Source organism: Xiphophorus maculatus, chromosome 1, assembly GCF_002775205.1.
Source record: "Xiphophorus maculatus strain JP 163 A chromosome 1, X_maculatus-5.0-male, whole genome shotgun sequence".
Lineage (NCBI taxonomy): Eukaryota > Metazoa > Chordata > Actinopteri > Cyprinodontiformes > Poeciliidae > Xiphophorus > Xiphophorus maculatus.
This window is the reverse complement of record NC_036443.1, coordinates 12,732,675-12,754,077: the sequence shown is the minus strand read 5'-3', so window position 1 is coordinate 12,754,077 and position 21,403 is coordinate 12,732,675. Positions and strand designations below refer to the sequence as shown.

The following is a 21,403-nucleotide window of genomic DNA, read 5'->3' as shown; positions in this document are numbered from 1 at the left end:
TTCCAGGTGTGAACACTATGGCCAACTATGAGCAGGTCCTGCACCTCATCCGCTACAAGAACTGGCACACCGAAGCGCTCTTTGACAGGAAATTCAAGCTGGTCTGCTCTGAACTCAACGGTCGCTACATCAGCAACGACTTCAAGGTTGAGGTAGGAACACTCCTGACAACACATCACCATCGTTTTTATGAATTACTGACATCTCAAAAAGTCCTGTTTGAAAGGAGAAGTTTACAAGCGAGGCCTCCCTTCTCTTTAGGTTAATGTGATCCACACGTCCAATCCTGTAGAGCACGCCAACAACGCCATGGTGCAGCCCAACTTCATCAATCCTGTCCATCATGCCTCTGTCGATCTGTCTGGTCACAACCTGGTCAACGCTCACCAGGCTTCGGGTACTAAAATCTGTGGAACATTTGGATGTTTTTTGGCTTGTTTTAATCATGCTAACACTGTCTTTGTGTTATGTTGTACAAAACCTGATAAAACTGTGTTTTAGATACAAGTATCTTACCAATTTTAATAGGCAGATGGTATTGATGCTAAGTGTTGAAATCAAATCTGTTTAATTAAAGCTCTAGAAATGATCCGGTCTGTTAAAAGGCCGGCGCTGCTGCAGATGGATTACTGCGTATTTAGCCAAAGTAGGGCGTCTGTGAAACACGAGTTGTTTTTTTCCCCTTTTAGTTTCATTTTATGGTGTTGGTTTAAGGATTACACTTGAGCTCAAGTCTGTGACATCTGTACTGGCCATGTTTGGAGCTCGACCTTGTATCCTAGTCTCTGGTATCTGACAAACACTCCCGGTCCAGAACAGAGATCCTATCTGGATCACGTTAGGGAAAGTGGAGCAGTTTGTCGGGAGACTGGAAAAGCTATTTAAAGAAAACGCGCACACACCTTGAGCTCCTTCATGTGCAGCTCTGACACACCGTGGTTGCTGCTGTCCTTGAAATGTTCTTGCGCCTTCCTGCGTTAAACCGGAATCCTTCTATCAATTTCCCCCCGCTGCTTTCTGATCCGGTCTGTTTTCTCTGCAGTGGTTCCCAGCGCTGCCACCATTGTCATTGTGGTGTGTGTGAGCTTCCTGGTGTTCATGATAATCCTGGGCGTGTTCCGCATCCGAGCTGCACACCAGCGCTCCATGAGAGACCAGGAGAGCGGCAAGGAGAACGAGATGGACTGGGACGACTCGGCCCTCACAATCACAGTTAACCCCATGGAGGTAGAAAAAAAAGAAATAGATGCAAAATGAGATGAAATATTTCACAACAAAAGATTGTTCAGCTTTAGACTTGATTAGTGATCCTGTGTGATGCAGTGACTGTGTCCTAGAAGCCGTAATGGAGGGACATTGTTGCAGAACTTGCATTTGAAATAGGAATGAATCAATTATTTTTGTGGGTTTTTTTCACTGTTAATGGCTTTTATTTTAGCCAAGAGAAACAGGTTTGTTGTCCCATGTAAGCCACCATTGTAAAGCTCAGTATTTTGGCAGGGATAAATATGTGAAAAAATGAAATTAAATCACTTTTTGAACAAAGCATAGCTAAAGGAAACCCTTTTTTGAATAAGGAAACAAAAATAGGCTAACATTACTATTTAACTGTGCAATAACTTAAATTTAACAAATTTATTAATCAATAAAGTAGTTTTCAATTGAATTGAAAATTCTCTTAAATCATTTTTTAAAATCAGTTTCTGCATGAGAAACATTTAGAGAACGAATGTTGAGATTGGTTTTGTTTTTTTGTCTCAAATCCCTTGAAATATAAGAAAAACTTTTCTGTTCAAAGACATTTCAGTGAAGCAAAACACAAAATACTAAAAACCGAACAAGAAGTAAGACCATTTCTTTAAGCTGTGTTAAAAAACAGAATATGTGAAGTACAACAAACAAAGGATGCATGTTTTGAATTTCTATACATTCTGTCTTGTATAGTACATTTCAGCTATACAAGAGAGTGCTTTACATCATAGAAACACAAAAATACAAAGTTATAAACGACACCAGGCAGCCAACAATTGCAAAAACCAGTAAACATTACATTTTGATGAGGGCCATCACTGACCGAAAATAAAACTCAGAAATCATCAGATTTGAAGCACTTGCTTAGCCAAGAACAAGATGGCTGCTGTGAGTCCTCCCACCATAATTGTTTCTGACTCCCGACAGATTTTATATGTAGTGCTGACATTGATGCTGCGCTTCACCTCTTTTTATCACGCACACATTCATTTTAAAAACAGCTGCGTGGGTTTGCAATGGACATGTTTGGTGAAAGGGGCAACGTAATCCACGTAAACGGCAGAACAGAAACTAAACGCACAGAAACCAGAAACTTGAAAACAGATGAACAACGAACCGGACCACAGCTCAACGTGAGGATGACTGAAATGCAAAGAGGAGACAAAGAAACTCACGACCAGGAGAGGCAGAAAACAGGAGGTAAAGAAAGTACCAGACTAACAAAATGAGAAACTCTCAAGCTTAGATCAACAACTGTAAATGCATGAAGCTTAACCATAAAACAGTGTTGACAAAAAGTGATGCTCACAACCCCCTTTGGTCCAAACTGGCTGAACTGTTTTGGAAAAAAGAATTGGTACAAATTTGACTGTCTATATCAGCCAAACTTTTGGAGGCATCCTCTAAAAGCTCCAGGGCACCTCAATACAAATACACTGATTTTTAAGTTCTTCACAATTATGGACTACTCTTTGTTGATCTATTCTATAGCATTAGTAACATCAACAAATAGTTTTAAAATGTTGTAACATTCTATAAGATAATTTTCTAGTGTTAAATTAAATAGAAATATCTTGGACTGGATGATGCAGTGTCATACTGTATATGCATAATATAAATCATAGTTGGCCACGGATGACTGAATAGTGACTGTGTTTGTCTGATTTTCAAGCAACTATATTCAAAATGAAATGTACATTTTTACACTGATGCTAAATCCCAAAAAAGTGGCGATCAATTTTGCAGTGTTACAAGCACCTCTATATCAGCGGGGCTTTCAATTGGGTGTAAAATACCCTTATTAAGTAAGGGTGCACCAAAAAATCGTCCCTGATTTCCTCAACTTTGGGAGATGATTGGTGGATCCTCACATGTGAAGCCGACCTGATCCACCGATCCCATCTTCCTCAATAAAAATCTAAAAATAATCTACTGTTGCTCTGCTATGAGAGACATTTGACTGACAGACCCACCAGGTTATTTACGTCTGCAGTTATCAATAGTCACCCCACCGTTTCCAACTCTTGCTATATTTAGCAACAATTCAGACAAAAGAAAATTGGTGTTGGCCAAAATTGGAATCGGAAGGTCAGGCTTTTTAAAGATTTTTAATCTGTGATCGGTGAGAAAACAGCAGTCAGTGCACCCCTACTGTTAGTAGTCAGGGAGGGGCAAGTTGTTTGAAAACTGCTATTAAAGCTGCAATCCATTCGCTATATTCGTTTTTGCACTCATTTGCCATCTCTTCTTCTCTAAGATCTCGAATTAGCTTTCAGGCCAACCCTGCATTTATGATGATGGTAGCTGAGGGATGAGAGGAGATCATTAGTAGAAAAATGGAAAACAACTACCAGTGCTACGTAGACCACAGACGAGCACCTTTATGTGCAAACAAACACGTTTGGGACGTATCTTGCCCGTTTTTTTGTTGTTGTTGTTTTTTGCATTAGTAACCAAACTTCCCCTCCCCTTTTTTCCTGCACCCTGTGATGCAGACGTACGAGGACCAACACAGCAGCGAGGAGGAGGAGGAAGAGGAGGAAGAGAGCGAGGACGGGGAGGAGGAAGACGACATCACAAGCGCTGAGTCAGAGAGCAGCGAGGACGAGGAGGGCGGTGAGCCAGAAGACCAGCAGGGGACCAGCAGACAGCAGCAGCTGGAGTGGGACGACTCCACCCTCACCTACTGAGACACACCAAGCCCCCCACACATGCTCTGACACACACACACACATAACCAAGCCACAGTCACCGCTTTACGCACCCCTCCATGCAGTTTCATGTCTAGGAGCCATGATATATATATATAAAAAAAAAAATTTTTAAAAATAAAAACGACAACAAAAGAATAAAGTATAGAAGAGTCCTTCAGCGTATAGGGTCAAGGCTTTCCTGTTGTTATCTTCGTGGTGGTACTCAGTGTAGTGTAGTCATCACCGGATTGCTGATTTTTACTTTATGTTTTTTATTTATTATACTTTTTAATTCCCTGGAAAACTTGGCCTACATTTCTTCTGGAGTGTGTGAGGAAGCCAGCCCTGCACTTTCTGTTCTCAGTCAGGCTTTCGCGCGGAGATTCTTTTAGATTTCCCGATCTATGTCCTGTGGCTTAACGCTTTTAGGGTCGCTTGCCATGACTTTGGTTTTCTTGATTGTAGTCCACAGTGGAGCAGTTTTATCGAAGTAGCCTGCAATCTCTCTTTCTCGCTCTCTTTTTTTTTTATTTTTCTTGTTTTAGTGCATGAGGAAAACTTGGGAAGTCTTACGTGTAGAGAAATGAATTGCTTTTTAAAGGTTTTTTGTAAATATAAAAACAATGTAATTAGTCAATGTGTTTAGTGAAAGCCCGCTCAGCAGGGCTCGATATCTTAAAAAAAAAAAAAAAAAAAAGAAAAACACGCCGTATGTAATGTAGAATATTTGTGTCACCGCAGGCTGTAGCATGTCGCTGAATTTCTGCTGAAGCTGTTCCACCATGCTTTTCCCAAAAGTCTGCCTCGTCATGAGAAACCCAGGACTGTTAACGCGGAGGTTTTCGTGACAAGGTGGTGTCCGTTTTTTGACGTTTTCTTTCGATCGTTTTTCGCGAGAAGTGAAACCGGTTCCTGTACTTTTCTCGTGAGCAGGAGGATTTGACAGGTTTTCGCTCCGTTACTATCGACGACCAAAAGCGCCTCAATCTGAAAAATAAATCATTTCTCGAACCTTTTTATGCAATACTGACTTAATAAGCAAAATTTGGATTGATATGTAAAGAGTAATGTCAATAAATTACTGATTACAGAATTAAATGTGTAAATTATTGATTTTAAATTTCATAACATATTAAAATCAGACAAGAATTTTATAATTTTATTTAATTGTTTCAGATTTTCTGTCATCATGAAATAACTCACTGTTGTAAAAGATGCCCTAACATCTGATTGGTTGGCCCGTACCAGTTTCAGCCTAACACAATGAATCAGAGTCAGATTTTTTAAATATTTTTTTAAAATTGAACTTCCTGTCAGTTGCTTTTAAACATCCAACTCAAAGCTATTTTGTATCATAACTGATGCATTAGGCGTTTGTGTTTGTTTATTTGTTCTATTGCCTTAAAACCAATTGCCACTGCAGGACTTTGAAATATTTCAATAAATTCTGAAATACTTCTTATTTTTAACATTGTGAATTTAGATATTAATCAACCAGCTCCACAGTTAATTATGCTTCACATAACATTGTAATATTTAAATAATAACAGCTAAATCACTTCCTTTGTCTAATGTTACTGAAACGATTAAGACATATAAATATTTAATGAATGACTTATTTATAAAATTGTGGTGTTTTTGGCCCATCGATGCGTCACGCTTTGCTCCGCGTGCACAGGTGGCAATGCTCGACTCCTGGCGTTCACCTCATTTCGTTCCCGGTAGAACTCGTTGTTGTACAGAAGGAATCTTTTTATTTTATTTTTCAGATCAGCTGCGCTTGTTTCACAACATTTGGTACTTTTGCAGACGGCAGGAGAGCAAGGCTGCGAGATTTTGAAACGTGGGTCCCGAACTTCCTGCAAGTGAGGAGTTTGGACCAACAGAGATTTGCTCTGCACCTCCACCGAGGTTCAGTGGTGGTGGTTGGATTGTTTTTCAGAGAGAAAAATGAATCTTTGCTCCACAGTACGGCTGTTTAATCCTAAAATGGTCACAGGTTTATTCGGTGCATTTTGAACCTATTCTCCTGCTCCGACCCACATCACGGATTTTGCTCTATTTCAGCAGGAAAACACTTTAAAAATGACTTCTTCTTTTTTTTCACAATAGACCACTAGACTTTATTGTTCATGGAACCACACTGGTAGAGTTGTTCCTACATATTTGTTTACATTTGGTAAACTTAATTTTCCTGCTGGAGTTTAGTATAAAAGCTCATACGATCGATTGGGAAAATGCGACCAGCCTGTCTCCTCTCAGACACTGTTGTCCGTCACTGTTGTGTACATACATATATATATAAATATATTTGTCTTACAAAACCAGAAGGTGACGATCCTTTGCGTGAGGGTACTAAAACCTGCATTAATTACTAGCAGATTTGGGGCATTGCATGGCGCAGAAGTGGCGTTTACAAAAAGCATTGTGGCTGGATTTTGGTTATTTTTCCTTTTTCTTTTTTGTTTTGTTTTGCATGAGTCTGTTTTCAGAGGCCAAATCTGATGTTTTTTTTATGGGGACAGAGCTTTCTTTTAAAGAGTTGTTTTTTTATTTTTTTTTCTAATCTCCAGTTAATTGCTTAACGACCAGTCTCCCTTCCACGACGACACGTAAAGCACGGGGCCAGGTCTGAGCCAGCTGAGGTGGGGAGTGCCTTTTCACCAATCGTTGCAAAATTAGCAGGTCTAACAGAAAAATAAAAAAACAAAACAAAAAAAACCGCATTTATCCACTTTTATTTGTGGCATTTTTTTTTATTGTTTCATGCTAGATTTCTTACAAAGCTGAGAAGATGGGTTTTTTCAGCTTGTAGTGACTGTAGTCCACCGCTAGTTTTATTGAAACTACAAACATTCTACATTAGATGTCATGTGTCCTTATTGATGTGTAGAGAAAGTAGATCCATATTGTATCTTCTATAGATATTGTACTGAATCCACCTTTAAATGATGTACAGTACATGAAGAAATCGCTTTGGCAGCATAATGTGGGCGTACTAATAAATTTTGCTGTCTGTACAGTGGAAGGTGATTTTTTTTTTTTCTTTTTTTGAACCGTGTCCCATCGCCAGAGTTGTTGAGAAGTGATTCTGAGGGCAGCGTGAATTTTACGCAATCGCAGTAAGGCCTGCCATCTCCAAAACTCGCATAACTCATCGTGTCAGACAGTTCAAAGTCCAGTTCAAAAGTCAGTAATGCTTTAAACACAAGCCTCCGCCATGACTCCAACCCCCTTAATCCGAGTCACTTCTTGCCATAAAACGCAGCCAGGCCGTAGCGCCCCTACTAGGAATCAACTTTGCATGAGCCACACGTCTGTGAATGTCCCGTGTGGGGTTGAGACGGAGAAAGGAGTCTGTGACGCACTACTGATTCTCGAGATTGTCTTGTTTCACACATCCATCACTCTCCAGACCAGATTGATGTTTTTTTATTTTATTTTTTTGCTGTTTCTTTTAAAATGTTGCTCAAATGGACAAACGGTTGTGATGTCTGCATAAAAATGTTGGATGCTTCCTTTGTTGTTTGTCGGAGCCGCTCTCACTTTCCTAGCAGCCGGTAGGCGGGTTGTAGCCAAGTCGACGCTCGCTCTTAAACAAAATAAAGGATGAACTGATGGGATGTAAACACTTCCTGTCCTTGTTTTTTTTTTTTTTTTTTTTCTTTGAGTTGTTACAATAACTGTGCCACTGTTTAAAATGCATTTCTGGGGTGGAATAACACACCCTGCATGCAGAACGTCTGGAGCAATAGTGCCCTCTGGTGTTGAGTAAAAATTGTGCAACATTTTTTTTTTAAGATCACAGGTTAATAAAATTTAAACGCTGCCAACATGAACATTACTGAAGATTTATAGAGCATGTCTAAAAGCCAGGAAGCCAAGCCATAACAGGACATACATCAACACACACACACTCTAATAAATAAGGTCAATTTAGAGATAATTAACCTAACAGTCATAGTTAGGTTAAGGAGGAGGAATAAAAATAAACCCATTGAACTTTACCGCATGACACATATCCTCCCACAGCCGCTGGATACAAGAAGTAACTACAGCTAACATTTAAAAACTGATGTTTAATATATTGATTCCATCGTAATGATTGTGTGTGAAACTAATATTTTTTTTGTCCTCCTGTAACATACTGATTCTGTTCTAGCAGCACTGAAATGTGAGTTTTGCTCAGTTTAGTCACTAAAATCTCCACAGAAAAACACTAGATTGTTTATAATTAAGGTGATCAACAGCTTTTTCTAAAATGTATTTTAATATACGGTTTAAAAAAAAAAGAAGTGTTATTCTAAATACAATCAATATTCATCGCGGATGTACCGGTATACTTTCTGGAAGTAAATTATGATACTTGTAATTTTAAATCTGAAATGCACAATACTTCACACATGATCAATATAAAGACCATTTTTACTGGACCTGTTGAGGAGCAGCTCTGTACAATCAGAAGTCACTTTATGCTTCTTACAGCAAACAATAGACATCATGCGCAGTCCAGGTCAGAAGTTTTCGTACCAATCTTTTAGCTTGGGCCTTTTGGAGATTAATTTACGCCAATCTTTCCAGCATAGGACAATCGTACAACACGAGCTCTGTGATTTATTTATTTTTTTTAAAACAAGAAACAGGTGTGTAAGTTTGTTATTGTTGCTTTTCAGTAAGACAAACAGGGTCAAAACTGTGCATACAGGTAATGGCTGAAATATAAGTATACAACCCCAACTGCTTTTAGATAAGTTCCCATTAGCAACTAATATCTCATCCATGTGTTTTTCACATCTGTTAAAAGACTTTTGGTGAAACTATATTTTATTCATTTTCTTGGTAGAATTGGTAGTTTATTTAACTTGCCCGGTTCCTGGCATCACATTTCAAAAAGCTTTGAAAAGCGATTCAAACACATCCAGCTTGGATTTGTTTTTTAGGAACATTCTCTCGTTTGAACAAGCTGTTTCCAAGTTTCAACCGTCTCCCTGCTGATTTCAAGTAAATTTAATAGTAGTCATCCTCCTTATTCATTGTTCCACTTTGGGCAAATATCTAGACCACAGCACGATGCTACCAACACCGTGCTTAGCACTTGCCTCACCTTGATTCCTCTAAACGTTCTTCTTGTCACAATAAAGTCAAACTGATGATCCCAATTCTTGTGTTTAACCACGGTTAAAAATAATAAGAAATCAAATAATCATTAAAAGACCACAAGTAATGATTTTCATTCTAGCTTGAATGATGAAGTTCAAGCCTCGAGGCACCTTTATAAAGGCTCAGGATCATCATTTTTTTATCCTAACAACTTCAGTTTAATTAAAACCTTAAGAGTCTATGAACTTCCAGGTTGTAAAACAGCACACAGCAAACCAACACTACAAATCACAGCACCGTCGTCTTCTACATTCATTTGCAGGTATTCGTACCGACTATATTACAATTTTACAGACTTGGACAAATAACTGAAATTTACAAAAGTTAAGAAGTATAAAACAATACTATTAAAATTTTTTGCATCTATAGAAACACTAAAAAGTGCACACATTTTTTTTTGCAAAACTTGATTAATTGGCACACTTCTTTTTTCTTTTTTTTAATAAGAACAACAAAGAGTTATAACTGTAATTTTGTAAACAATCTATGCTTGGGTTTTTACCCCAGAACTGGCTAAGGCCATAATTTTGTCTTCCGACCCTGAAAGAAAAGGAAAGAAATACAAGATGAGCGTTGGTAGTTGAACAAACCGAACAATGAGTTAATAAAGATTTCCATAAAGTGTTTCTGCTCACCCAGGTTTGCAGTGACTTTTTCAAACTGACTCAGAGTCGCCGTCGCGTTTTCAGCCAGGAATGTGTCATCCTCTGGAGTGAGCTGTTAGGAAAAAAAATACATCTACAATGTCACAACCCTTTAGAAAAAAAAAAAGATCAGTCTGTCAACATCATAACTGCCACATGACTAAAATAAACTGCAACGGGAATTTTGCATGGAAACATTAGCAGAAGCCACCGAATCAGACTGCGCAGTGCGGGGTTCGTCACCTTCTCTCCCAGCTTCCTCAGGGCTGTGAGGATTTCCATTTTCTGCTGCGTGTGCACGTCCCGAGACATTTTCCCCACCATCATGTCTCGGTCCATCTGCCCAGAATGTCGCACAAATTTCGGGCAGAGCCATGGAAAAGAAAAACACGATGCAGTGAGTGACGTGAGCCAAACGCTAATCAGTCAAAAGATTTAATGGCACGAATGATTCTAACAAAGCTCCATGAAGACTGACAGAGGAATGGGTTCACGACGATAAGAAAGAGCAAGCAGGTTTTGAGGGAATACATTCAAAACCAAATTTAGGTCTTTTACAGCCTTTTTGACGCCAACATCAATATAACGACACAGGCTTGGCCATGTAATCACGGATCTGATCTGGGCTTTGGTTGTCTGCTGTTCGGTGGAGCAATGGAGTCTATCGGCTCTTCGGCACTGGAGGACACAAAGCGATGAGAGGTGCATTTATTGGTAAAACCAGGAGAGAACTGAGCAGCAAAAGAAATGTCTAGGAGGTTTAACAATTTGACAAAACGGAACAAAACCAATTCTGAAAATGCTGCAGTCAACCCTTGAATATTCTGACCATTTCTCAGGCTGTGACTGATCGGTGCATGTTTGAAAGTGTAACTCAAACCTCGGCGAGTCGAGTCCTCAGCTGTCCTGGCTGCTTCTTTGCAAAAAGTCGGATCACCTCGGGGGTTTTGAATGCTTGGCTGATGGCAGCTTGGATTGCCTGATGGAGATAAAGACTAAAACAATGAGATAGTGGGACAAATTTAGAAATGCATTTTCATTTTTATGAGACAATCTCAGAATTTAACCACAGGATCTTATAATTTTATGTGCCAACAACTAGGTAGCTAAAAGCAAATTATGCAACATCCGAGTCATTATTGTCAGATACTGCAGCTTCTCATAATTAGGGAATAGCTAAGTCGAAATATTGACTTCTAATACTATGATTTTATATTACAATTGTTTTTTGGTTTTTTTCCCCAACTTTCTTTATTGAATTTTACAGCTTGACATACATCAAACATTAGTACAATGAAAACACGGTAGTTATAGATAGAGAGAAGAGGAAGTTCAAGCTGATTTCTCCCAGAACCCAACCCACCCCGTCCAGGTCTAAGCACAAGACAAACATCCAGCAGAGATCCAGTCCCTGCAACAGCTTCTAGCAACACGACATACACACACATCCATCCATACACATTCCAAAGGAGGCAGAAAAAGAAATAAAGAAAAAATAATACTGATACTAAGTAAATAAATGAATATATATTTTTACGTTTGTACTAGTAAATTACACAATTATACAAAGAGAAAAATAAAATTAAAATAAATAAATTATAAGACAAAGAATATATATCGGTTAAAAACTATATTACAATTGTTAATCTCATTCTAACTCATTCATTTGATTATTCCTTCATGTTTGATCTGCGAATGTTACAAACTAGCCATTGACCTCCACAACAGCATTCGAATTACCAGGTAATAAAAACAATAAAAAGTATTTTCTATTGTATACGAGTGTTGATTATCATCCAGGACATATAAGTGCTTGAGTAAAGGCAACTGGACTTTTTCTCCTGTTTCTTAAAGATGTTTCATCTCTTATTCAAAGGGCTTCTTCAATTCAGAACTGCATGGGTTAGGTTATTGTTTTCATGAAATTAAAATGAACATTTATTTTTAGCGCTTTAGAAAGCACTGTCATACCGCCAAGTTTAAACTTTTTCCAAGAGTAAATTGAGATTTTATGCAACAGCATCACAGATTTTACAGCATACATGTGAAGGCCACATTCTAGACAAACATATAGAAGCTCTTTAATAACAGTAAAAAAAAAAAAAGATTCCCTGTGGATTCCCTGTTTGAAACTTTAGGAGAAACGCCTTCATGTTAACCTTTACAACACAATGTGTGTTCTTAAGAAATGAATTAAACGACAGTAAGGACTTCTCAGACAGATTCTACTTTTAGAGTGTTTAAATATTGTTTGATTTTATGTGTCAAATGCCCATGACATGAGATAAAAAAAAATTTCATCACGGAGTGGGAGTATTACTTCTACAAATTAATAAGTTCTTATTAATAAATGTCCCTACCAGCTGCATCCCACTAAGTTCATCCACCAGTGTCATGTCTCCTGTCATTATCTTCTTCAGTGAGTCATTGAATTCCTCCAGCTGTTCCAGTGTCTCTTTCTTTGTCTCCTCATATTCCTCCTCGTCCAGGTCCTCTCTAGAAAAACAAAACAAAACAAAGAAATGATAAGGACCTTATAGAAGATTAAAGGTTAATGAGTTTATTGATTGGTTTATAGTGCACCTGCATTCCTCCAGGTCCTGAAGCTGCTGCATCAGTCTGTCAAGCTGTTCCTCCATGTTCTGCTTCAGTTTGCTGGTTTCGGACTTACCCCGTGATGCCATTCTGTTAAAATTATGTTTCCAAACTCTGGGTAACAGATTTAAGGAAGCAAATTAACAAGCAACAGATCAGACTGGCTGACATTAGTCAGTAAGTCCCAAACAGACTGAACTGGATGCCTGGTGAAGCTTGTATTCACGGTGGCTGCTATCTTTGGTCACTATTCCTGATTATTTTACACAATAAATCCGAAGGCTCAGATAAACATTGATACTAACAGCAAGCTAGCATGCTAAAGCAAAGCATCTCACCGTGAGTTGTCTTTGTAATAACCAGTTATAAACAGGTGGTAGGAACGAAGGACGTTTGCTTCAGGCTAATGGGAAGAACCATAAAATAGCGAACAGAACCACCGCATAAAAACCCATATAAAAAAAAGACTACTTTAGTAAAAAGACTGTTTACTGTTTGTCTCGAGTCGCATAAGTCTTGAGGATTTGTGACCATGAACGTAACTTCAGAACGTGGGTGCGGCTCTCGTAAATTCTGTCCAATCAGATTTGTCTATCTTTACGTAGCCCTCGACGTCAGCTACGTACAGGAAACAGCTGACATCCGCCAATAGGAGAGCGAAACAGAAACTGCATTATTTTATAATAGGTACGAAAACGTACTATTTCTTTTGAACACTGACTGTTATTTTTCGTTTGTCTTCTTAAAAATAATTTGGGTTACCTCCATGTTACTAACTTATAGAGCTAACAATCTAAATTACGATGGGAAATTCAACTTTAACGAGACTAACACATGTTAGCTCTAGTTATAGCTCTGCTATTTTAGCCTCTCAGCATAACAAACCTCCAGTATTTTCTCTTGGTTTTTTTTTTTTTGCGCCTGGGTTTAAAGGGGCTACGTTAAATCACACCTGAGTAGTGTCAGCTGCTGTGTTTGTTGCAGGGCAAATCCTGCACCAGTATGAGTAATGGAGAATCCCAGTACATCCAAAGTGGTTCTGCTGGCCTGCGGCTCCTTCAACCCCATCACTAACATGCACCTGAGGATGTTTGAGCTGGCCAGAGATCACCTGGAAGACACAGGTTGAAGCCATTTAAGATTACATCCTTTGTTTTAGTGTTAAGAGTTTTTTTTAGTGTCAAAAATGGATCTTAAAATGAACTTGGGGCCCGTGAAGAAAGGGAGAAATTTGTGATGTGCTTCTACCGTCTTCTGCCTGACAGAACAATCCTGCAGCATCATCTTTAACTAAGTGGGAAGTGGAGTATTGTTGCTAAGATCAACAAATAATAAAAAATAACAACTATGGAACATTATGATTTTCCTTATTTCTTCATAGATCCTTTCCAAGCAGTCGGGCATATTTTAAAAAGAAAGTACACCCTAGTAATGTTAAATTCATACAAAATGCCCACAATTGTAGAATTTAAAGGGAAGGCTACTTTCGTTTTACATGACTTACTATACAGCAGAAGACAAGGTTGTGGTTAAAATATCTACAAATGCATTTAATGCTGTCTAGAGCTGAAGGCCTCCTTTAAGCACTGAAATCCTTAAGCAGTACTAAAGTGTTAATTTTAAACTTTAAAAAGTGTTTTTGAAGAGTTGGAAATTGCATAAATTATCGTTTGTGTTACTTCATTTTGCACAGTAGTAAATAATGCACTTTTAAACTTGGTGCAAAGTGGAGGAAAAGACACCTGGTCTATTTGAGGCTACCCTCCAATTTTGCAATATTTCTTCATAACTCATTATTGTTTCTATTCTTTAATCATCTCAAATCACACTCCTACTGTGATTTAAACACCAAAACCATATCTCCTTTGTGTTTAAGGTCAGTACAGTGTCATAAAAGGAATCATCTCCCCGGTGGGCGATGCCTATAAGAAGAAGGGTTTGATTGAGGCCAGCCACCGGGTGGAGATGGCCAGACTGGCCACAGAAAGCTCAGAGTGGATCACAGTGGACTCGTGGGAGAGCCAGCAGTCAGACTGGGTGGAGACGGCTAAAGTTATGCGGTAAGTTTAAAGTTCACAAAACATTTTTTCTCTTGGATTTTTTTTTTCATCCTCTGACTCTGTTTTAGCTATTTTACATCTATCTGTGCTGACAGCTGGCCTTTAAGCATATTCACATTAGATGTAGTGACGCAGGTGAGTATGGCTTAATTTGAAACTTTGGTAAAAGTCTTCCAAAGTTTTGATATCATTTTTATTGTATCTGAGTCATTCAGACTTTAGACCTTTTAATTATTTCTTTATGCAAGAGTTGAACACTTCCTGTTTCAGACTCTATGAAATGTTTCTAAAGTCAGCTTTCTTGCTTGAAAAAAAAAAAGCTAATTTAAAAATAAAGGTTATGAGGAAGTGGAAAATGTGACAGATTGAATTTATAAGTGCAAAATAAAAAATATTAATTGGACTGTTGTGACAAAATGTATGTGGAGTAATGTTGATACCTTTAAGTAGGCTCAGAATTAGTTGGAAGTTAGGCTGCATGTAAACAGTGTCGCATGTTACCTTCATTTCATTTGTACATTAAAGAAAGGGTGATGTGATTATAGCGTGCTTTGTCCACTAGAGGGCAATATTAGGTCTGTGTGATATGGAGACATCCAGGGCAGGAGCCTGGAAGTGCAGCTATGTGAGCAGAGCTGCTACAGTAAAACTTCTTGAGCAAAAGAGAACTCATTATTTTCAAACATGAACTTAACAGATAAGACGGAAGATTTTAATATATTTTCTAGATTTGTACAATACTCTCCCCTAATTATTTTCCTGTATTTTTGGATATTTTTATTAACACATTTCGAAGCTGGATTTTGTTCTCATTACCATTTGGAGCAGTGAGACACAATCACCCGGGTATCAAATTTACAGTACTTTATTGGGTCTACATAGTTTGATGGCAGCTGCAGCACACTCTAAAACTATTAACATTAATAGTTAACTGATCCTTTGTTTACTTCTCAGAGATTCTGACTCTCTCCTTTGGTAAATATAAAATAGGATAGAAGCTAATTGCTGGGCCTAAGGGCTTCTTTCATTCAGTCATTAAACATTTCCTTCAGTTTTAGTTGCAATGCTGAACAAGATATTTAGGATTCGTGAAATTGCGACTGGGTAATATTTTTGCTCAGAGAATATTTTTTGGCTCATAGATCAAAAAGACCAGCCTGTAACCTGCAAGATGTTTCAATAGAATAATAACAGATGTAGATTTTTGTCTTAAAACACATATGGATTGAGGGATTTGAACAGCTGCTTTTGACTATGTAGCTGTTTTATCTTTATTCGTACAGGCATCACTATGAAGAGCTGCTCGCTAGAGAACATAACAGGGACAACGTGGACACCGTCAAGTATACGAAGAAGAGACGTATAGAGGAGAATTATATAGCGAGTTCAGTTCATCACAGGAAAAGAGGTAAGCTATGAATATACAGTATGTAAGGTTATGTAAGTAAATAGATGTTGTGTTTTTGGCGTTCTTGCTTATCTACAGCTTACTGCGTTCTGCTGAAGTGAAGGAATGTAGTTTTTTTTAGGGTGTGGGCACTCTGTCTCATGGTCTGGACGACAGCCAGTCACAACCAACAAAGTGAATTGTTAGAGTGAAGCAGCGTGAAAATTGCCTCTGGGCAAAAAGGTGGTATTTACAGATGCACTTGAAATTAAAGCAAAACTGCGTCACACAAGAGCAAAACAATAGCTGGTCATGTGAGCAATGGTGTCATGAGCTTGTCGTTATTATTAATTAAACTTAACCTGCATTTAAAAAGCATTAAAGTTTGTAAACAGGTTTTATAAAAGGTTTTGTCCTATGTCAGCAAAACTAAATCAAAATTAAACATCTTTCCTTTACATTTGTATTTATTTACTTTGTTTTTATTCATTTTAACATCAATAGGCACACACATTGATGTTATTACAAAGCAACACCTCCAAAGAAACAGGTAAGTTTCTAAAGTCAGCAACAAAACTGACTTTAGAAACTGTGTGATAAATCCCATTTCATAGTCTGAAACAGAAAGTGTTCAACTCTTGCATAAAGAAGGTATTATAAAAAGTTTTTCTCCAGCTGTGGAGAAGTATGCAAACCAAAACGTATACAAAAACTTTTGTTTTTCCAACATTATTTCCTGTCTTAATATCTACATGTTTTGTCTATCCATCCATTTATTTGTTTAACAATCATCCATCTATCTAATGATCGATCTGCATTTCGTTCTTACTGAACTATTTTTAAAATGGTCTAGAAACAGGCTGGGAACTGTGCAAAATTCAGTCTTTGATTCTACAGAATCTTAGTTTTATGTCGAAGTTGTCTTCTCAAAGATCTTTGAACAGGTGTTGCTACACCCCATCTGAGCTCCTTCAGAGCTGAACTTCTTGTCCCTGTGCTCAGATGGCCCTCAGCTGATGCTGCTGTGTGGAGCAGACGTCCTCGAATCCTTTGGAATCCCCAATCTGTGGAAGCAGGAGGACGTCGCTGAGATCGTGGGTCGGTACGGGCTGGTTTGCATCACCCGCAGCGGCGGCGACCCACACAAGTTCATCAACCAGTCGGACGAGCTGTGGAAGTATCGCAAGAACATCCACATCGTCCACGAATGGGTGATGAACGATATCTCAGCGACTCACGTGCGCCGGGCGCTGCGTCGAGGCCGAAGCGTCAGATACCTGCTGCCCGAGAGCGTCATCCACTACATTCAGGAACACGGCCTCTACAGCGCCGAGAGCGAGCAGAAAAACGCTGATGTGGTTCTGGCACCTTTTCAGAAATACTCTGATGCCTCTACAAGCGGATAGTTTACTGACATGCTTATGAAAGACAGAAACCGGTTGTGAAGCTAAAACAAGTCGCACATTTTATTGATGCTCTCAATAGTGCCTGCTCCACAGATTGTAGTAATTGAATAATTATAGTTTCATTTTTGCATTGTCAAATAAAGCAGCTGAGCTAAGGTTCAACTACAAATAAACAGTTTCATACTTTTGATATTTTGTACAAAAATTGATCCGATAATTTTTATTGAATAAAAATATACTTGAATGATTCTGACGCTGCTTTAACTCTGTCACCTCATCATATATTTTCACTCAGAACTGGAACTTTCCATCTGCACTCCCCCATCCCCTTTTAACAAGCCAAAGTCTTTCTGGAAACACTTTTTGTTGGACTAAGCAATTTGTGCCACATTAATAATAAACAGGTTTCTTTCATTTTCACCTTGGGAGTTCCCTTTTTATTCTTGTTGTTCTAATGCGGCAGAGATTGAAAACTGATAATTATTCAGGGTCCTAGTTTTTGGGTGCTCCCTATTTTTTTCTCCTCTACTTTTGCATAAGGCAAAGGTACTTTGTTTGCATACCACCATTCATGCACACGCTCATTAAAAGCCGTTTGCAGGAAAATTACATAAATGAAGAAAGGTGGATAAAAATCTCAGGTAAACACAAAAAATGCACTAAACAATAATGGAACCTGAAAATGTACATTTTAAACTCAATAAACAATATTTTCATTTTTAAAGGGGGCATCAGTTTTTAGTTTTCAGGAGGTTCGTTGCAGAAGAGGATCAGAGCTAAAGGCTAATTGTCTGTTTAGTTTTGGGAGCACTGAGCCAACAGGCCTCCAACCCAACAACATAAAGAGTCTACATGATTAATTCACTCAAGAATCGCAAACCATTTCAGTTTAGTTGAGTGCTGATATGTTACATTACATTTTTGGGACCACAAACAATGACCTCTGCTTGTTCTGCAAAAATAAATACAAATGTAAACAGATACGACACATCTAATATCTTGTATGAATACACATAACTTTTTTCCCCCCACGGAAATTAAAACAGACTTCCTTTTATTTTCATGAGTTATATTTACCTGAAGGATTTTATTTTATTGAAAATTCACAATTTTAAATACATTTAGTTGGTTTAGTTAAATTGGTGAAATGTTCTGACTTGAATCAAACAGTTTGGATATTCTTATAATTGTTAACAGGGATTTAATGCCATTCCATGGTGTTTATACTTATTAGCACAGATGAACACGGCTGCTTCTTGGTTCTAGAAATGGCGCCCAATGTTGAACCAGACTGGTCGAGGTTCACAATTCTCTACCGGACTTTGTTTAACTTTTCCAGTATGTCTGCCAATTCTTAAAGCAGGGCTTTGGAGGTGTTGCCTTGTAATAACATCAATAGGTGTGCCTCCTTTTAGCTTACAAAGACATGTCACCACCATCTGGGCTTTCCCAAATGTTCAAAGACACGGTAAACTCAGTGTGTGTAAACCACTGAGAGTAATGAAAGGATTCTCTCATTTTTCTGGCATTTAGCTAACAGAAGTAGGTCCAACTTACCTAAAGCAGGAGGTGTGTAGTCCGATGCAATGTCATATAGCAAGAAGAAAAGGTTATACTTCTTTCAATGCATGTCAATAGCTGTCAGAGTGACGGCTATGATGTGTGTTATTATATACAATAACAAAGTGGAATAATTTATGTTTTGGCACATTTGAGGTTTGATTTAATTGATTGTAGAACATGCTGAAGGTACGATGGTTCATATTACAGCGTTCAGTTCCACTCAGACCTCTGAAAATGTTGGTTAGAGGAAGTTAAGTTATCATGCTATCACACAAAAAGATAATTATTTTGAAAGCATTTGATTAGAATAAAGGATTAACTTCATCAGAGAGGAAAATGATTAACTTTGCATTAATGTGTGAAATCCAAGATTGCATCAAAGCCTCCACTCTCTTGAAAATTGCTGTAACACTGTGGAGTCATCCCAGACTTGTGTTTTTTTTTCATAGAACAGACAACACCTCAGCAACACGTTCCAGGAAAACGCTAGTGGCCCTTGTTTTTTAACCGACCACGAGGTGATGTTTGTTTTCTTGAAAACTGAATTTCTTCCACACTTTGTGCTACAGTGTGTCTATTTGTCAATTTCAATTTGCTGCTGCTCAGAAAAGTTTGCCATTTTGCTGTAGACTGTTGTATGACATTGATAACAATGTAACTTAAATTGGTTTGAGGTCAGGAGAGTTTTGCTGCAGTTTAAATTTAATTGTTAATAAAAATTAAAACATTAAGTTAGTTGTTGCATAATATTAGAGTAGGATATTTTACATTATTTTCAATTGTACTAAAATTAATTCACAAAATTCTCGTATTTTTTAGCTAAATATCGGTAGAATTCTCTGACAGTAAACAACGAGGTCTGTTTTTTTCTTTTATTTGTGTTTTAATTCCTTAGCTTAAAAAGTTGTCTGACAGTGAACCTGTCTGACAAGTCTTTGCTTTCCATTACCATCCAGGTAGTGACGAGAGTGCCTCCTGCGTCCTCACATGATCTTAACGTCAACAGAAACAGGAGGGATGACACACCCACCTGTGTGTCACGGGAACTTTCTGAGAGCAGCACTTATTAAGGCTCATCTGCATTGGATCACCAGTTCAGAGATCACAGTTTGCTCCTAGTAAACCCCTGAAGAAGGAAACTAAGATAAATCAGCATGCCTACCAGTCTGTGTGGAACATGGGACATGATCAGCAATGTCAACTTCGACGGCTACATGAGTGCACTTGGTGAGTTTGAATTAAAAAACATGCTCCATAGGATGAAAACTTAAAAAAAAAAAAAACAGAAAATTTGTTTGTGCTGTGAATACACAAATATACAAAGAAAAACTGAGCTTGGATTTTACACCAGAGTTATTATTTTATTCATGAGTCTGTGGCAAGAGTATGCAAAAGCATTCCTAATCCCTTTACTATTCCAGGTATCAGTACTTATTTGAGAAAGATTGCCCTGCGGCTGAAGCTGAAAAAGGTGATTGAGCGGCAGGGAGACCAGTATATCATCAAAACTCTCAGCACCTTCAGAAACTATGCTATCTCCTTCAAAATCGGTCAAGAGTTTGAGGAGTTCACAAAGGGACTGGACAACAGGCACATCAAGGTGAGGACTGATGTTGTAAACGTACCACTCAAAGGTGTTTGTATGAAGCATGAAACGTGCTGACCTAATTTTTTTGCTCCCATTCTGATTATTCTCTCTCGTTTTTTTTTTTTGCCTGTTTTCCGTCTGCGCAGTCGACAGTGACATGGCAGGGGAATAAACAAAAGTGTGAGCAGATTGGAGAGAAGAAGAACCGAGGCTGGGCTCACTGGGTCGAAGGCGACAAGCTCCATCTGGTAGGAATGAAATTACAAAGAAATTTCGACTTGTCTTAATTTCATGTGTTTCATATTCACTAAACATTTCTGTCACATTTTCCACCTCAGGAACTGTACTGTGATGGAGAAGTCTGCAAGCAGGTGTTTAAGAAGAATGTAAACGAGTAAAGAGGAAGGAGATGTTTAAGGAGAATTCGCTCGGTGCTGGAAGACAGCATGCGTCCGATCCACAACTGCTGACCCTGAAGAAAAGAAAGCCACACCAGTCTAGAGACTGTGTGTGGGGGGACTCAGATCAGGAACAACAGATGTAGCTTTTTTAAGATACAAACTTACCCCACTAGATGGCACCACTACACCACTTTTACACTGCATACTGAAGCTACATTCAAGCTTATAAAATGAAGCATCAGGAATGTTTCGTAACTTGTTTCAGCTGGCTGAAAACAGATTAAAGGTGCTTTTGGTTTTTCTCTTCGAAATTCCTCCTTGAGAGCTGTTCTGTTCAATTTGCATTTATTGTTTTAAATGTAAAACTCTTATTCATGTAGATATTTTTAAAAGAAATGTAAGATATACTAAAATATGTTTGAGATGCATTTTTGTACAATTTGAATTTTGCTAAATAAATTTTGTTTAAATAAAAGCTGTAATTTGTGATATTTGTCCAACAAAAAAGGTGAAAGTAAGAGGTGTAAATCTACTTTCTATGTGGTTTAGCGGATTGAGATTTGAAATAGACCCGAAATATTGATTCAGTGGGGATAACCTCAAATGCATGCCACACGTTTCAGATATTTAATTTTAAAAACAAATATCTCCCTTT

General features: G+C 38.2%; 4 protein-coding genes across 9 annotated transcripts in view; 3 read left to right on the top strand and 1 right to left on the bottom strand.

The window, feature by feature from the left end:
* clstn1 (calsyntenin 1) overlaps positions 1–7,575 on the top strand; it is a 36,367-nt gene extending 28,792 nt beyond the window's left edge. For all 4 annotated transcript variants that reach the window (XM_023336325.1, XM_005808217.2, XM_023336323.1 and 1 more), the window contains 4 exons: positions 7–152; positions 262–397; positions 1,043–1,227; positions 3,747–7,575. In XM_023336325.1, the coding sequence (XP_023192093.1) occupies positions 7–152; positions 262–397; positions 1,043–1,227; positions 3,747–3,941 (662 nt within the window). In that variant the 3' untranslated portion in view covers positions 3,942–7,575. The remainder of the gene's footprint in view (positions 1–6; positions 153–261; positions 398–1,042; positions 1,228–3,746) is intronic.
* A 776-nt stretch (positions 7,576–8,351) lies between these two features.
* lzic (leucine zipper and CTNNBIP1 domain containing) lies at positions 8,352–12,886 on the bottom strand. 3 transcript variants are annotated; one of them, XM_005808215.3, is made up of 7 exons: positions 12,682–12,881; positions 12,332–12,457; positions 12,109–12,244; positions 10,629–10,727; positions 9,992–10,087; positions 9,740–9,821; positions 8,352–9,644 (listed from the first exon to the last, which is right to left on the bottom strand). In XM_005808215.3, the coding sequence occupies exons 2-7, from the start codon at positions 12,430–12,432 to the stop codon at positions 9,589–9,591; spliced, it is 570 nt and encodes a 189-aa protein (XP_005808272.1). In that variant the 5' UTR covers positions 12,433–12,457; positions 12,682–12,881; the 3' UTR covers positions 8,352–9,588. The 3 variants fall into 3 exon arrangements, with proteins under 3 accessions (XP_005808272.1, XP_023192125.1, XP_023192133.1); XM_023336357.1 differs by having other exon boundaries at positions 12,332–12,433; XM_023336365.1 differs by lacking the exons at positions 8,352–9,644; positions 9,740–9,821 and having other exon boundaries at positions 9,992–10,426; positions 12,682–12,886.
* Positions 12,887–12,942: 56 nt separating this feature from the next.
* On the top strand, positions 12,943–17,616 carry nmnat1 (nicotinamide nucleotide adenylyltransferase 1). The gene is made up of 5 exons (XM_005808213.3): positions 12,943–13,030; positions 13,328–13,467; positions 14,220–14,403; positions 15,687–15,811; positions 16,793–17,616. Exons 2-5 carry the CDS (start codon positions 13,353–13,355, stop codon positions 17,194–17,196), a joined length of 828 nt encoding a protein of 275 aa, XP_005808270.1. The 5' UTR covers positions 12,943–13,030; positions 13,328–13,352; the 3' UTR covers positions 17,197–17,616.
* Positions 17,617–19,818: 2,202 nt separating this feature from the next.
* On the top strand, positions 19,819–21,165 carry rbp7 (retinol binding protein 7). The gene is made up of 4 exons (XM_005808214.3): positions 19,819–19,986; positions 20,181–20,359; positions 20,494–20,595; positions 20,686–21,165. Exons 1-4 carry the CDS (start codon positions 19,914–19,916, stop codon positions 20,743–20,745), a joined length of 414 nt encoding a protein of 137 aa, XP_005808271.1. The 5' UTR covers positions 19,819–19,913; the 3' UTR covers positions 20,746–21,165.
* Positions 21,166–21,403: the final 238 nt, after the last annotated feature.

Excerpts from the sequence above, each read along its gene's own strand:
- lzic (XM_005808215.3), bottom strand. The coding sequence starts at position 12,432 with ATGGCATCACGGGGTAAGTCCGAAACCAGCAAACTGAAGCAGAACATG. Across the intron at positions 10,728-12,108 it reads AACTTAGTGGGATGCAGCTG|GCAATCCAAGCTGCCATCAG; the intron begins GTAGGGACATTT and ends TATCTCCATCAG. Across the intron at positions 9,822-9,991 it reads TGAGGAAGCTGGGAGAGAAG|CTCACTCCAGAGGATGACAC; the intron begins GTGACGAACCCC and ends TTTTCCTAACAG.
- nmnat1 (XM_005808213.3), top strand. The coding sequence starts at position 13,353 with ATGGAGAATCCCAGTACATCCAAAGTGGTTCTGCTGGCCTGCGGCTCC. Across the intron at positions 14,404-15,686 it reads GAGACGGCTAAAGTTATGCG|GCATCACTATGAAGAGCTGC; the intron begins GTAAGTTTAAAG and ends TTATTCGTACAG. Across the intron at positions 15,812-16,792 it reads AGTTCATCACAGGAAAAGAG|ATGGCCCTCAGCTGATGCTG; the intron begins GTAAGCTATGAA and ends CCCTGTGCTCAG.
- rbp7 (XM_005808214.3), top strand. The coding sequence starts at position 19,914 with ATGCCTACCAGTCTGTGTGGAACATGGGACATGATCAGCAATGTCAAC. Across the intron at positions 20,360-20,493 it reads TGGACAACAGGCACATCAAG|TCGACAGTGACATGGCAGGG; the intron begins GTGAGGACTGAT and ends CCGTCTGCGCAG. Across the intron at positions 20,596-20,685 it reads AAGGCGACAAGCTCCATCTG|GAACTGTACTGTGATGGAGA; the intron begins GTAGGAATGAAA and ends TTTCCACCTCAG.